Source organism: Mastomys coucha, unplaced genomic scaffold (assembly GCF_008632895.1).
Source record: "Mastomys coucha isolate ucsf_1 unplaced genomic scaffold, UCSF_Mcou_1 pScaffold23, whole genome shotgun sequence".
In the NCBI taxonomy this organism is placed as follows: domain Eukaryota; kingdom Metazoa; phylum Chordata; class Mammalia; order Rodentia; family Muridae; genus Mastomys; species Mastomys coucha.
Window position 1 is genome coordinate 101,466,339 of NW_022196906.1, and position 15,572 is coordinate 101,481,910.

The 15,572-nt window shown below is 40.5% G+C and overlaps 1 protein-coding gene across 2 annotated transcripts in view; it reads right to left on the reverse strand.

The window, feature by feature from the left end:
- The window catches only part of Rbm5 (RNA binding motif protein 5), a 30,155-nt gene that overhangs the window by 10,610 nt on the left and 3,973 nt on the right, over nt 1-15,572 (reverse strand). For both annotated transcript variants that reach the window (XM_031343065.1, XM_031343066.1), the window contains exons 3-14: nt 15,196-15,361; nt 13,847-14,002; nt 10,121-10,190; nt 9,569-9,642; nt 6,753-6,836; nt 5,695-5,755; nt 4,412-4,477; nt 3,858-4,018; nt 2,062-2,159; nt 1,243-1,330; nt 873-950; nt 721-793 (exon numbers count right to left, since the gene is read on the reverse strand). In XM_031343065.1, coding sequence (XP_031198925.1) covers nt 721-793; nt 873-950; nt 1,243-1,330; nt 2,062-2,159; nt 3,858-4,018; nt 4,412-4,477; nt 5,695-5,755; nt 6,753-6,836; nt 9,569-9,642; nt 10,121-10,190; nt 13,847-14,002; nt 15,196-15,361 — 1,175 coding nt within the window. The remainder of the gene's footprint in view (nt 1-720; nt 794-872; nt 951-1,242; nt 1,331-2,061; nt 2,160-3,857; nt 4,019-4,411; nt 4,478-5,694; nt 5,756-6,752; nt 6,837-9,568; nt 9,643-10,120; nt 10,191-13,846; nt 14,003-15,195; nt 15,362-15,572) is intronic.

Consider the following 15,572-nt stretch of genomic DNA (forward strand, 5'->3'; position numbering starts at 1 on the left):
TATCTCCACCTTCTGTATACTAACATTAAAGGCACGAACAACAATGCCCAGTTTTATGCAGTCCTGGGGATTTAGTCCAGGCTTGGTGTATGCCACAAAATACTTTACAAACTGAGCTTGATCCCTAGCCCCAAAGACTCTGCTCTCTGCAAACTTCACTATGAAGGGTTTGCACCTGCAACACAGAGATCAACCAGCCTTAGACTCTAGATCTAATTTGTGCACACCATGCCCAGCTATATAAACACCATATCTAACCGCCAAAATTTTCCCCCACTTTTTGGAGATAACATCTATCTGTGTAGTCCTGGAACTCCATCTCTAGGTCAGGCTGGCCTCTGTCTACAGAGTGCTGGGATTAAAGGTGTGGGCCATCACACTGCCTACCAACGTTCTCTTACTTTGATTCTGCTGGTGGGTATTGCTATATGGCCACATACTCTCTGCTGAGTTAAACCTCTGTGGTCATTCAAGATCAACATGGGGTGGGGAACACAGCTAAATTCCTAGAACAGAGTTAATCATAGCATTGTCTCTAAGAAGTTATATTGAGTCAGTGTACACAATCATTTTTCACAGGACTTCTGGGCTAATAATTGACAGTCTGCAGCATACCCTCTCAATTCTTGCAAGGATACAGACTTCTAGCTTTGGGTCTAGTTACTGTTTCCTCAACCACAGTTATTTAAACAAAAGCACAACAAAGAGGATACTTATTACCTGATGTAGCCGATGTATCAGACTCTAGTCCTCCAGCTTGCTGCTGATAAAACTGCTGGTAATCCTGCGAGTACTGAGGGAAAGACCACCATTAGAGCTGCCATTTTACACAGTCTATAGACACCAAGCAGAGTGTTAGCTAAGTCACCTACTTGAGTGTATTGTGTATAGCCATCCTGGCCTGGCTGCATATAACTGTAGTCAACATTGCCTCCTTCACCACTTTGAGACTGTAGAATATCAAAAGAAAAAGAACCAAAGATAAAATTAGTAGACAATAAAGATGTCAGAAAGCAATCCCTAACAGTGTTTCAGCAAGCGAGCTCGTGTTCAGCATGGCAAGAAAAGTTGTCTTAAGGAAAAAGACCCCCCCACTTTTTTCTGGTTTTTCGAGACAGGGTTTCTCTGTGTAGCCCTGGCTGGCCTGGAACTCAGGAATCCGCCTGCCTCTGCCTCCCAAGTGCTGGGATTAAAGGCGTGCACCACCACTGCCCAGCTAAGACCCTTTCTTATTACTCTTACCTGAGTGGATGACCACTGAGCAGCAGCAATGGCTGTACTAGCTACAGAGAAGGCGCTGACACGGTTACCATCTGGAAGGACCAAATCTCTGAAATTACAAAGATGTAGTATCACGTGATTCTCTCTGTATGTCTAAAGTTTGTACTTCCACGGTGTCAAATTCATTCCAGCTTTTGGGGTTAGAGTGGGGCATGTGTGTCTCAAATGCTAGTAAGGTTGAATTCCCTAAGAAGAGAGACCTTTGTAACCCTCGGTGGGTGTCACTCACCTACTTTATAAGTGACCCAATAAGGTATGTTAGATGATTAGCGATACTAGAAAAGGAAACTTTGTGTATTGTACATGTGAAGGACACGGTATTCTCTTCTCATTCACTACCTTAGTTTTAGAGACAGGGTCTGCCAGAATCTCCTTGTCTCCACCTCAGTACTATGGTTACAGTTATGGCAAGTCCTATACCTATTAGACCACCCCCAGGCGGCTCTAAACAAAGGATACTTATAGCATCAGACATTAATGAAACACATTAGCATGTTGTCCTGCAAGCTAAGGATTATTTCTGGACAGGTTTGCATTACACTGCTTGAGTTTGAATAGAATGTATTTTCAACCCATATGGTGAAACCATTTCTGCAACCATTATGAACTGGTGATAGAGGACTGGATGGATGAGCCCTAAGAAGACAATCTTCTCTCTCCTGGTCTACCCAGGGAAATTGTGTTGACAGTATGGAGCTGAGGTACAATTGGCAAACATCCTTACATAAGTAAGGCATGTAGCTATTAAGAGTTTGAAATAAGGAGAATGACACCACTCACTTTCTGGCACTTTTTGCAAAATCAACTCCAATAGTTTTCCCATCAATTTTCAATGGAGGATGGAGACTCTGCAATATCTGAAGCAGCTGAGAGGCGTCCTGAAGGAGAATATGAGAAAAAGAATTAAAGATAGTATCGCCCTACCACCCTGTAAGAAAATAAAAGTCTTCCATTAAGTAAGTAAGTAAGTAAGGAAGGAAGGAAGGAAGGAAGGAAGAAGTAATTTCTTAACCTGCTTCTGGACATAATTTGAGAAAAGAATCACCCCTCGTACATGAAGTTATCCAGAATCGTTATAGGAACAAACACTAAATCATTCTAAAGGTACAAACTTCAGCTCTGTTAAATCTTTATAGCTATACATTACAACCTAGAACTTTTTTTTTTAAAAGATTTATTTATTATTATATTTGAGTACACTGTAGCTGTCTTTAGACACACCAGAAGAGAGCATCAGATCTCATTACAGATGGTTGTGAGCCACCATGTGGTTGCTGGGATTTGAACTCAGGTCCTTTGGAAGAGCAGTCAGTGCTTTTACCTGCTGAGCCATCTCACCAGCCCCTACAACCTAGAACTTAATGTGCTGGCCTCCAACACACAGAGATCTACCTGTCTCTGCCTCCAGAGAAGCATGTGCCACCAAGCCAGGCTGTTAAGTAGGGCTAGAGAGATGTTGTAGCAGCTAAAAGAAGCTGCTCTTCCAGAGTATCCGGGTTCTCTTCCCAGCATCTACATGGCAGCTCACAAGCATCTACAACTTCAGTTCCAGGAGACCCAAATATGCAGGTGTTGCTTGAGCCTAGGAAATGAAATTATCTTGCTCCACCACACAGGGAAAGTTGCCTACTTTGCTCAAGTTCTTTGCTGAAGTTCAAAGTGCTACTTTGTCACTGCCTACCCTACTACTACTAAGAAGTCACTATAGTCTAAGAACCAGGATAGCTCACAGTGCTCTCTTCTGGTGTGTAGGCATATATGCAGGCAGAATACTGTACATAATAAACAAATTATAGCCCTGGTTGTCCTGGAACTCACTCTGTAGACCAGGCTGACCTTGAACTCAGAAATCCGCCTGCCTCTGCCTCCCAAGTGCTGTGATTAAAGGCGTGTGTCACCAGTGCCTGATATCTTTTTTCTTTTTTTTAAGGGACTACTTAACATAATGCTCTGTGGACACCATCACATAATAAATAGATCTTTAAAAAAATATTTCATGTATAGGTATCACTGTCTCCTGATATACCAGAAGAAACCATGAGATCCCATTACAGATGGCTGTGAGCCACCACATGGTTGTTGGGAACTGAACTGAGGACCTCTGAAAGAGGGGTTAGTGCTCTCAGCCTCTGAACCTCTGAGTTACCTCTCCAATTTTTGTATTTTGATGGTAGGGCTTAAACCCAGAGCCTTGTACACTTGCTACCAAACAACTTGGCATCAAAACGAATATTAAAAAAAGACTTATTTTCACTTAATATGTATGTAGGTATATGTTTGCAAAGGCTAGAAGAGGCTAGATGTATTTACAGGCGGCTGTAAGCCACCTAAAAGGTCCTAGGAACTGAACTTAGGTCCTTGGGAAGAGCAATACTCAATGATTGAGACATCACTTCAGCCTGCAGACTTTTGTTTAAAAAGGAAAGATTTGGCTACAGGCATTATACTTAACTGCTCTCTTAACGGCACACTAAAAAGGATATTTTTTTCAAAAAAGAAAAGGGGGACTGGGAATGGGGGGGGGTGGGGTGGGGTGGGGGGAGAACAAACTCTGAAAGATCAACGGAGAACCTCACCATTGCAGAAGACAGCTGCACAAACGCAAACCCTCTGTTCTGCTGGGTCTGCTTGTCTTTTATGAGGCGAATGTTATTAACAGCTAAGGAAGCATAGGGAGACAGTGCTGTCATGATAGAATCCACCACAGTGTGTGGAGCTATGTTCCGAAGAATGATCGCTGTTGGTAAATGAGAAAAATAACAATTAAGCTTTCTTACCATCAATGCTTTTTATCAGCATTTTTTTTCCCCTAGAGACAGGGTTTCTCTGTGTAGTCCTGGCTGTCCTGGAACTCACTCTGTAGATCGGGCTGGCCTCGAACTCAGAGATCCACCTGCCCCTGCCTCCCAAGTGCTAGGATTAAAGGAGTGCACCACCACCGCCCGGCACCATCAATGCTTTTTAAAGCCAGGTTTACATTTGGTAGGTTCTGGTATATTTTTCACCCCAATAGGAAGATCAATCCTCCACAGGACAAACTAAAGCTGTGGATGCTCATTTTAAAAATGTAAGGGGCCTGAGCTTGCTGAGAGGTCAACTTTTAACACAGAAGTCAAAGAGTTGAACTCACTATCACAGTAGTAATCCACGGACTGAACGGACTCTGTGGTTCCAGGGGGCACTTCCTGTTCAGAGTCTAGGAGTAAAGGAAATGCACATGAAGACAAACAAACAAACAAGCACCACTTCTTTCTTTTCATGGCCGTCGGGGGTACATGTCTCAAATCAAGGTCCCTTGTGCATGCTTGGCAAGAACTCTGCCAGAGAAATACTCCTCTTCACCTCCCCAGAGCATTTTCTTTTTGTTTCCAGTAGTCTTAACGTGGTCTTAGTACAAAGCCCACACAAGTCTTGAACTCTTGGTAATCCTATCTCAGTTAGAGATGTGAACCACCATTCCTACCTCCAAAATGTTTTTGACAAAGAAATATAACTTCTGAAGTACTTATATATGAGACAATTTCATGTAGCCAAGGCTGGTAACTTGCTATGTAGTTGAGGATGACCTGGACTCTAGAATATCTTGCTTTCATCTCCTAAGAGCCAACCCTTTTTATTTTAAGCATATCTAGCAGACATTTAAAATACAAATGGTGGTGATGGTGTCTCTTTGTATGGTTAAATGCACATGCTCACTGACACGTGTAAGTGCAGGGAGAAGTCTGTGTCTGGGTGTCTACTGCTTATTTACTTTAGGACAAGGTTTTTTATTCGATTTGAGCTGACCCATGTACAAGCTGGCCAGAGTACCAAGGATTGCCCTGCCACTCTCCACACTACAATTACAATCATGCTACCATGCCCTGCCTAATTTTTTTAAATTACGTGGGTGTCCAGGTTATGAACTCAGGTCCTCAAACTTGCACAGAAAATACTTTAGCTACTGAACCATCTCCCACTCTCTGCCTGCTACCATTTCTTGATAATCTTCCTATGTAACTTAGGTCACCTTGAAGCCTACTATAGCCTAGGAAGGCTTTGAACTTTTTATTCTAATTCAGCAGAAGTATGGGACACAATGCTATTTTATTTTCCTTTAGGAAATCTGTGACTATACTTTAACCTTGTAATTCTGACAGCTAATACAGAATGCACTGGACCAGTGGGAGATAGGACCACTGTGTATTAAACAAAAGCAGATATAGCATGCAAACCAGGCGAACAGCACCTTCATTCTGGAAAAGAATGTTCTGTTCTTTCACAATCAGCATCAGCATCTACTTAGCCCAAGGTAAAAGAGTTATTACGCAAGTTCCTAGTTTAAATATTCTAGAAATCTCATTTTTCCCTCAGGTTTACAGGTAGTTAAGTCAGGTTTAATTGCATTTTCCAAACAGCTGAATCCACGCTTACCAAACTTGTCTGCTCCACATCGGAAGCATTTTAGTCTTTTCCTGAAATTGTTAAGGCAGCACTGGAAAAAAAAAAGTTTATCTGTAATTATTTCTTACATTAGTCCAGGCTTTCTAGTCATCATGTGGGTTAGAGCAGTGAGGCCATGGGTAACTCAATAACTAAATACAAAAGCAAAAACTGCTAGTATGTATCCTAGACAAAGGACACCTGCCTAAAATTTTAACATGTTACACCCTGTGAATTCTTCCAAGAAAAACATTGTAACTTGAAGTAGGATTCCACTTTCACCAAGATGAGGTTTTTCAAAGCAGTCATTGACAAAAGCTTTCTTATTTTAAGAGCATTACATGTTCTGTCATATATATACACACACAATATAACATGCACAGGAACTTTCCCCATAGCAGACTCATTTGCGGTGAGTAATCTTAGCACTCTTACAATAATAAAGACTCCCAAGCAAGTTCAAAACTCAGCACTGGTGACAGAAGCAATACTGCTGTACACAGAAGCTCTAAGAGATGTTTGCTAATACAAGGGGGGAACAGAGGAGGGTATGTCAAAGGCTGAGACATTAAAAAATGTCCTAAGTGGGGCTGGAGAGATGGCTCAGCGGTTAAGAGCACTGACTGCTCTTCCGAAGGTCCCGAGATCAATTCCCAGCAACCACATGGTGGCTCACAACCATCTGTAATGAGTCTGATGCCCTCTTCTGGTATGTTTGAAGATAACAACAATGTAGTCTCATACATAAAATAAATAAACCTTTAAAAAAAAATTAAAAAATATCTCATAAGCAACAAAGGAAAACACATCTAAAAATCGTAATTGAAACTCTAGGTTAGAATCCTGGATCTCCATAAAACAAAAACTCTATAGAGTCCAGGGATCCTGCCCTCTAATGCCAGCACAGGAAGACCAAAGCAAAGTTAGAAGGCACTTAAAAACATTTCTGATACAAGCCAGTCATCGTTCTCATTATCTTGTTAAGATATCAAACAAATGGACAAAGAGAAAAACTTAATCTGTTTAATTTGGGGAGAATATCTGCTTACTTTGTTACAAAGCCAATCTTCAAACTTAGGTCTCGGGTTGCTATAGTGCATTGCAATGTGCTTCCCTTGAATCACCAATTTTTTCTGTAAAAAAAAGAAGCAATTAGTTATTCCCATTGTGAGAAATATGTGTCCATTTTCCCAGGGCAGAGCACACTTCGGAAAAATCAGTGCTCTGGAATTAAATGGACAACATACGGGGAAGACCAACCACCGCCACCTATACTCTGCCCATCCAATGCTTCAGATAGGCAGTGAGAGAATGGGATGCGGAGTAAAGGTAAACGGAGTCAGGGAGTGCTGAGAAAGCTGCCAAACACTAAACGCTGACATGCACCAGGCTGTCTCCCGCAGAGACAGAAGTCCTACTATTTAGCATTGACAGGATGCCTGAGAGTGACAGTATATTTCAAACAGAAGACAGACCTCTTCCAGTTCTGAGACTGTCTCCTTTATTAGCCCTTAACATGGTGTCCTTGGGCTTGGCGTCACCTTTCCCAGTCCCCCATCCTTATATAATGTAAAAGCCTTTTTATTTTCCCTTCCCCCAAATTCTTGCTTCAGATGTGTTCTTTGGAGGGACAAAAGGAGGGGGTGTGTGCCTCATTTTAAAGGGGAATTTGATCATATCTCCTTCTGAGTAAGGACTACTCTCAATGCTACCAACTCTAAAACAGCTAAAAGGTTTTCTTGCCAAATGTGATCGTGTCATGTCCTAGGTGACTGGTGTGCCTTTTTCTCTGAAATGGATTGTACTCTCTTCAGGATGAGTAACCAGGAGGCCAATGAAGTTTCTTCAGGGGGTTAGGAAAGTTCATAAAGTATATAATACCTTATCATTTAAGTCAACCAAGAGAGTAAAGGGCCTTTACTTTGAAAGGTCAAAGCTCTGAGCTGACTCAATCAAGCCAAGAGCATCCCTGGAGCCTGCCCCCAAGAGCCTTCATTAAATAGAAGTGCCTTCTGTTCTGTTCACAGGAAGGGGAACGGTGGCTCTAACAGTTGTCTAACACTGTCAGAACAGACTTAAATAGGATACTCAGATTTTATTTTTGAGACAGGGTCACACTACATATTTCTGAAATCTGCCTGTCTCTGCCTCTGGAGTTCTGGGATTAAGCATAAGCCAATATATCCAGTTCAGGTTTTTAAAAGGAGTCTAACCCCTTTACAAATAAATACCATTGGAAAATTTGGTTCTCACAAATCATGCTATGAATTTTGTCTCTGTAGCATCTGAAGGCAAATTTGCATGTCTGGCCAAGTGAGAAAGAGCAGAAAGGCCATCTATGCACTATGCTGTACAGAGGCAAACATAAGACACCAACACATCCCACTAGGAGGGATGTGTGCTGGGAGAGACTCCATCTACCACTGGGTTCCTAATCCTACTGGCCTTTTATTTCTGGAGTGAATTTGAATTATAAAAGATTTACATATTAATAAAGCTTTGTATACATTAAAATTGCAAAAACTTTAAAATGTCTTATAGGTTTTAATTTCTTAGGTTATCCAGTCTGACACATAGTGTATCAAAAATAGCTGTCAAGAAAACAGACTTACATAGGAAGCTTTATTGTGCACATTCTAGATTTACTAGAATGGTATTCCTGGTAAGAAACAAATGAAGTTCTACTTGAAAAGAGAGGACTGTATGGTTGGTTATTTATTTATTTAGTGACAGGTCTCATTAGGTAGTGCTCATTGTCCTGGAACTCATGCTATGGACCAGGCTGTCCTCAAACTCAAGAGATCCATCTGAGTGCTGGGATTAAAGATGTGCACCATTGCCTGGCTTGATTTTTTTAAAGATAAAAGTCTTATTCTGTAGCCCAGGCTGGCCTTGAACTCATGACTACCTTCCTAACTCACTCTCCTGAGTCTGAGATTACAAGAGTGAGTCACCATATTTGACAGGTTCTAATTTCTGGGTTAAGAAACTAAGAGTATATTTTATTTTTTGAGATAGTGCATTAAGATTATAGTCTTATGCTACAAGGCCTGACAAGAAATTGAGACTCTTCAATATAAATTAGTCAAAGAAATACCTTTATCTTAAATTAAGTCTTGCTATGAATGGTTATTTTGGCCAATTATATAACCTTAACTCTTAGGTGAATCATAAAATGCTGTTAAAAGTAGTCAATGTATTGTCCTTTGGGTTCTTGCAAAAAAAAAAAAATCTTTAAGTGACAAACATTTAACACTATCTTGACATAGTATAGAATATTTTAGTTAAGGCTTCAATAGACGATTTATTCTGAGCAGATTTTAAGAGGCATTCTCAGGGACATTAGATTCTTAATGCCACTATGCCTAGATTAGACAGCAAGAACACACTAATTCCAATCTTATCAAGTTAAAAAACTCTACTTGGTCCTTAACAGTCTCACAAGATCCCTCTTAGAGGTTATGCCTCTGGCTGCCATATGGTTTTCAGGCAAAAATAAGGAATCATGCATGAAAGTGCCTGCTATAGACTTTCGTTATGTTCTCTTCACTGTTGAATGGTGTTTGATAGTTTAGATGCTCTCAATGTTTACAACGAGCAGGAATGTAGTCAGTTAGGAAAAGGTTATGTTGCTGACTACCACATAGATTTTCAGATGGTAAAGTTCTGTTAGGTAGCCATGTATTCTTGGAACTGTATTACTCTAGTAATGTCAATTTTAATATACACAAAGCTTTTTTTGTTGTTGTTAAAAATATTAAAGTCAAGTCACTCCTTTGGAACAAACCACTCCTTCAACCTTTTTGTTTTAACTGTACAGACTTGTTCCATTTTCATGAATATCTAGACTTGTGAGTGAAGCAACCTGATTGGCTTCCATCCAGCTGGTAGCATCTTGCAAGTGATAAAACTCCACGAAGGCGAAACCACGGCTTACACCTAGAGACAGCATTCAGATATAGACGGGATACTCGTGTTAGTCAGTTCCTTTATAACAGGTGAATCTCTCTCCCACTGCTTCAACACTGCGTGACAAAGCCAATTGGGAAGCAGCTTTACAAATGTGACTTGACTTGGGGATCTTCTTGATACTTTGCCATGGCAAGGAACAGCCACCTGAATTAAATTTGATTTAATTCCACACTTAAGTAACCATGCAACCGACTAGGAACAGTCAAACAAGGAGTTCATAAATCACTACTTACCGAAGGAAAAGAAAACCCCTAAAAGCAAAGTTTTTAAAAAGTTCCTCAGATGCTAGCATCGTTTTCAAAGTCATTCATATTCCTTAGCCATGGCAAACCTTTCATTCTGAATTCATGTGTTTGAAGGCTGGGGTTTATCAGGATGTTTTTTAGGGACTGAGGTGGGAATGGGGAAGAGAACTCTAACAGGCAGGAACCAAGCAAGCTCTCACCTGTTTTCCTCTTCATCAGCCTCACATCTGCAGGCTGAGGGCCTTCAAAGGACTCCATCATTTCTCGAATCTGTACAGGGTTTTACAGTTAGTTTAAGCTACAGCCATAAAAAAGCTTAAGTAGGATTATCAGCTGTTCAGCAAGTTTTTCACTTATACCACAAAAATACATTTATCTTAAAGGTCATAGACTATTTTCATGAAAATAAAGCTAACAATCTAGCTATGTGCTACCTAGATACTTTCCTCCAGTCTAGCTATTTACATTATACTACAGTCCTGATCATGACATGACTAAATCCTTCATCTCATGGCCTTGTATTCTGAAGAACACAGGATATGTCACTGTCCTCAGAAGCATATCTGACCAAGAATAAAAAAGAGTTAGCCAAGTTCAGGCCTCAAATCCCAAACACGAGATTGAAACAGAGGATCAAAAGCTTGAGGGATCCTTGGGAGGCAGAGTCAGGTGGAGCTCTGAGTTTGAGGCCAGCCCGAAGACAAGGAGTTCCAGGATACCCAGAGCTACATAACAGAGCTACAAGAGGAGAGGAAGGACAGATAAGATAGATACAGAAACACTGTAAATTAAAATTCCTGTGCTCTAAGCCCACTCTCACATCCCTAATGCTCCCAATTTCATCCCTTTCTGGCCATTGGATTAGTCAATAAAAGAACATACAGATTCACTTTTTAACCCAGTCTTGGTTGGAAGTTTGGTGTGGTTAATATTAGCTTATTAATAAAGGAAACAGATTTTTCTCTAGTATTTATTGGAAATAAAAGATAAAAATTATGGTCAATTAGGATGGTTCAGTGGGTAATGGTTGATCTCCAAGGGTCACACTGAAGCTAAAGAACTGAGAACTCTTATAAGCTGTTTTCTGACCTTCACATGTGTGCTCCCCAAACAATAAATGTAACAAGCAATAAATCAAGTTGACAGAAGCTGTCTATGACAGAGAGAGACTGTGGGGAATCCTAACAAGCACACTGTCTAACTGGGAACGGCAGGAATTATGGCTGGCTGAGTTTCCAAAGCCTCCAGCTAGTATCCTCACCTTTTTCCTGCCAGTAGCATCTGACTGTCACCAAATAAAGCTGTATGTGGAAGGCTTTTATATCATTCCATTCACTATACCCTTTCCCCAGTTTTCTATACAACCAAAGCATTTCTATCTCTCAAAAATGAGGTCAACTAAGATCTACCCCCATGTAGCTCTTTCCTCACCTTTTACTAGTAAAAGTTTCTCTTGAAAAAAGTTCCTGTGCTCTTCAGTTAAGACTTTATCCAATGTCCTATGTCTAGGCATGGTGGCGAAGGCCTTTAACTCTAACACTTGGGAAGCAGAGGCAGGAGGATCTCTTTGAGGTCAGCACGGTCAACACTACGTAGATCCCCGCCTCACTCCCGAACAAAAAGTTCCACACAACTTGTTATTGTATGCTGTAACTATCATATGCTGACTTGGCTGTTCATGGTTTTTCAAGGAACAGTAGGTGGCTTTGCACCAAGGTGACAATGAGATAACAACTTAATATTAACTGTAAACAGCCTATCTCACATTTACTGTAATAGTTACTTCCGGTTTAAAGATCCGTATCTTTAGATTTGTTTAAGTTTTTACTAAATATTATGACATTACTTCACTCCTGGGTAACAGATTCTGGCATTTATATCTTATAAAAACATTTTGGGAAGCTGGAGAGATGGTTCAGTGGTTAAGAGCACTGACTGCCGTTCCCAGCTTCCACAGGGAGGATCACAGAGATCTTTAATGGAATCTGATGCCCTCTTTTGCCATGCAGGCACACATGTAAATAGAGTGCTGATATACATAAGTAAGTAGATTTTTTTTTTTTTTTTTGCTTTTGTTTTTTCGAGACAGGGTTTCTCTCTGTAGCCCTGGCTGTCTTGGAACTCACTCTGTAGACCAGGCTGGCCTCGAACTCAGAAATCCGCCTGCCTCTGCCTCCCAAGTGCTGGGATTAAAGGCGTGCACCACCACCGCCCGGCTAAATAAGTAGATCTTAAAACACAAAAACATATTTCATACCATAAGCTTTTAATCCCAGCACTCAGCAGGCAGAGACAGGCAGATCTCTGAGTTTGATACCGGACTTGGCTACAGAGGGACTTCCAGGACAGCCTGGAAGACCCTGTTTTGAATGCACACCCCCACACACAACACACACAACACAAAACATGTTTAACCTCACATTCCTTTTGGCATACTGCCTTCAGGGATTAGAACAATGGACAATTGCTTTAGACATAAGCTTATTTTTAGAAATGCAATATTGTGTAAAGAAATGCACACTGATAACTACAGCACAGGTGCTACATGAAAATACTAACAGTGCAATAAGAAATGTCAAGGTGGAGAGATGGTTCAGCAGTTAAGAGCACCGGTTGCTCTTCCTGAGGACCCAGGTTCAATTCTCAGTACCCACATGGCAGCTGACAACTATCTGTAACTCCAGTTTTGGGGAACCTTTGGCACCTTCAGACACACATGCAGGAAAAACACCAATGCACATAAAAGTAAAGGAATCTTAAAAAAAAAAAAAAAAAAAAAAAAAAAAAAAAAAAAAAAAAAAAAAAAAAAAAAAATTAAATGCCAAGGAGTGAAGAATCCTTTTCAACTTGCTTTTCTGAGATTTCAAATAGAAAATGTAATTTTGTTCAGAATAAAAAGATAGCCAGATTACTAAAACTTTCTGGTTTTCTTCTGGTGGAGTTAGAGCTTAGTCTTTGGGTTCTTTAAGGTTTTTGTTTTATATCCTGGACTGGCCTGAAATTACCAATCTTTCTGCCTCAGCCTCCTGAGTATATATTACTAGAATACAGCATCAGGCTGTGCACTAAAAATTAATTTTTCTTCAAAAACTTTCAAAAATCTTATGCACAGAGTTATTTTGCCACATGTATGGCTATGTCCCATATTTGTGCCTCATACCTTTGAGGTATACCTTTGAAAAAGGCATCCTGGAACTGGAGTTACAAAAAGTTGTGAGCCATCATGTAGATACTGGAATTGAACCCAGATCCTCTGGAAGAACAGTCACTGTTTTCAACTGCTGAAACATCTTTCTAGCCCCTTACACAGAGGCAGTTAATTAGTGGGAGTAGGAGGAGGTAACTGAAGGTAGAAGTACACTACTGAGCTTAGGAAAGACCAATCCTCAAAAGCAAAAGTTAATTTTTTTTTGAGGCAGGATATGACTATGTAGTCTTAGCTAGTCTAGAACCTACAATGGATTCTCAGGGAGATCCTCTCTTTGTTCTTACTTCTTCTTCTTCATTTTTTTTTTTCTTTCGAGATAGGGTTTCTCTGTAGCCCTGGCTGTCCTGGAACTCACTCTGTAGACCAGATTGGCCTCGAACTCAGAAATCCGCCTGCCTCTGCCTCCCAAGTGCTGGGATTAAAGGCGTGCACCACTGCCCGGCTTGTTCTTACTTCTTAAGTGCTATGATTATAGGTGTGAGGTATCATGATCTGCTTTAAAACCTTAAAAAGCATAAATTAGCTGTACCATCTAATAGTTAATGAACAAACAAGGCTTATTATATTAAGAAACTTTAGAAAAATTCTATACTGACCTTCAAAGGTTAGATATAAATAGTACTTTCTTTTAGTCCACCACCAAAAAAAGAAATCTATTTCACTAAATGACATCAGATTGCACCATGAGAAAATGAGTTAAGTTTGTTGTTTCTCTTACATCGCTCTCAGTGATGGTGATAGGAAGGCCACGGAGCATGATGGTCTTGCTCTCTCTCTCATCACTGATGTCATGTCTATAGTCATGCTCTCCATAGTCGCCATCTGAATGGTAGCCATCTTCAGACCGGTCACTGTTCCTTCTTTCACGCTCTCTCTGGTCCAAAGAAAACAAAATTATAATTAAAGTCACCCTTCACCCTTTGATATAGACCCTATGTGTACCATGTGTACCCCTGGTACCCAGAATCCAGAAGATGCCAGATAGCTTGGAACTGGAGCTAAAGAGTTGTAAACCACCATGTGGGTGCTAGAAACCAAACCTGGAGCCGCTGCAAGAATAGCAAATATTAACTGTTGAGCCATCTCTCTAGCTTTCAATACAGTATCTCTTAAAATGACATACTCTTTAGTTGCAAAGAATAGTTTAATAATTCACTATAAACTAGTAACACAAAAATAGTGTCCTGTTATACAAATTATTACAGGGCTGGAGAAATGGCTCAATAACAATTAAGTGCTATTTAAGGCGACGCAGGTTCAATTCCTAGTACCCATATGAACAGCTCACAACTGTCTATAACTCTAGTCCCAGAAGCTCTGTACCCTCATACAGACATCCATGTAGGCAAAACATCAATATAAATATTGATAAATGTAGCCAGGCGGTGGTGGCGCATGCCTTTAATCCCAGCACTTGGGAGGCAGAGGCAGGTGGATTTCTGAGTTCGAGGCCAGTCTGGTCTACAGAGTGAGTTCCAGGACAGCCAGGGCTAAACAGAGAAACCCTGTCTCAAAAAACAAACAAACAAACAGCAAACAAACAAACCCAAAAACCAAAATCAAACTAAAAACCCCACAAATACTGAGAACCAAGCCTATGGCCTTGCACATGCTATGCCAATGTTCTATCCTTGAGCTACTGTACCACCCTCTACCACCTCATCTCTAAATTGTGAACACATCATAGGCAAGAGTGACCCACACCTTTAATCCCAGAACTTGGGAGGCAGAGACAGGAAGATCTGTGAGTCTGAAGTCAGCCCAGCTCTACATAGTAAGTTAACATAGTGAGACACTGGTAGAGTCCAAGGTCCTCTTTATAGCCTATCTTATTTAAGGTTGTATTGGTATGCAAAGAAGTTCATGAAGTTCAAGCACTCAAAGGAGTCCATGGTGAACCTTACACAAACTTTGGCTATTGGTATTATTAAAGGCTCACTTTGTCTCTGAAGTTACATTCAACTTGAGTATGCTTCTGAGTGACCAGTATAATTTTCTAGTTGCCATACTTCACAAGACTGTCCATATAATTTTAATTAATTTTAATTGACAATTGCTATTACTCACCTCTGGACTATCATAGTCTCGATAGTCATCATATCTATCACCTCTCCGATCATCACTTGATCTTTTGTAATCTGAGTCCCTCCGCCTGCTTCTAGATTCACGCTCATCACGGTCATCCCTGTCTATGATGGAACCATATCTTCCACTACGTTCTGTTCTACTCACTCTGAAAGAAAAAATAATGTTCATTTAAGTATATAATTTCATACAATCAGAAAAAAAAAAGTCTCACATATCAGTTTATAAGGTACATCCAAATTAAGTTTAATGTATCCCTTAAAACATACCACCAAGCCAGGCGGTGGTGGCACACGTCTTTAATCCCAGCACTTGGGAAGCAGAGGCAGGCAGATTTCTGAGTTCGAGGCCAGCCTGGT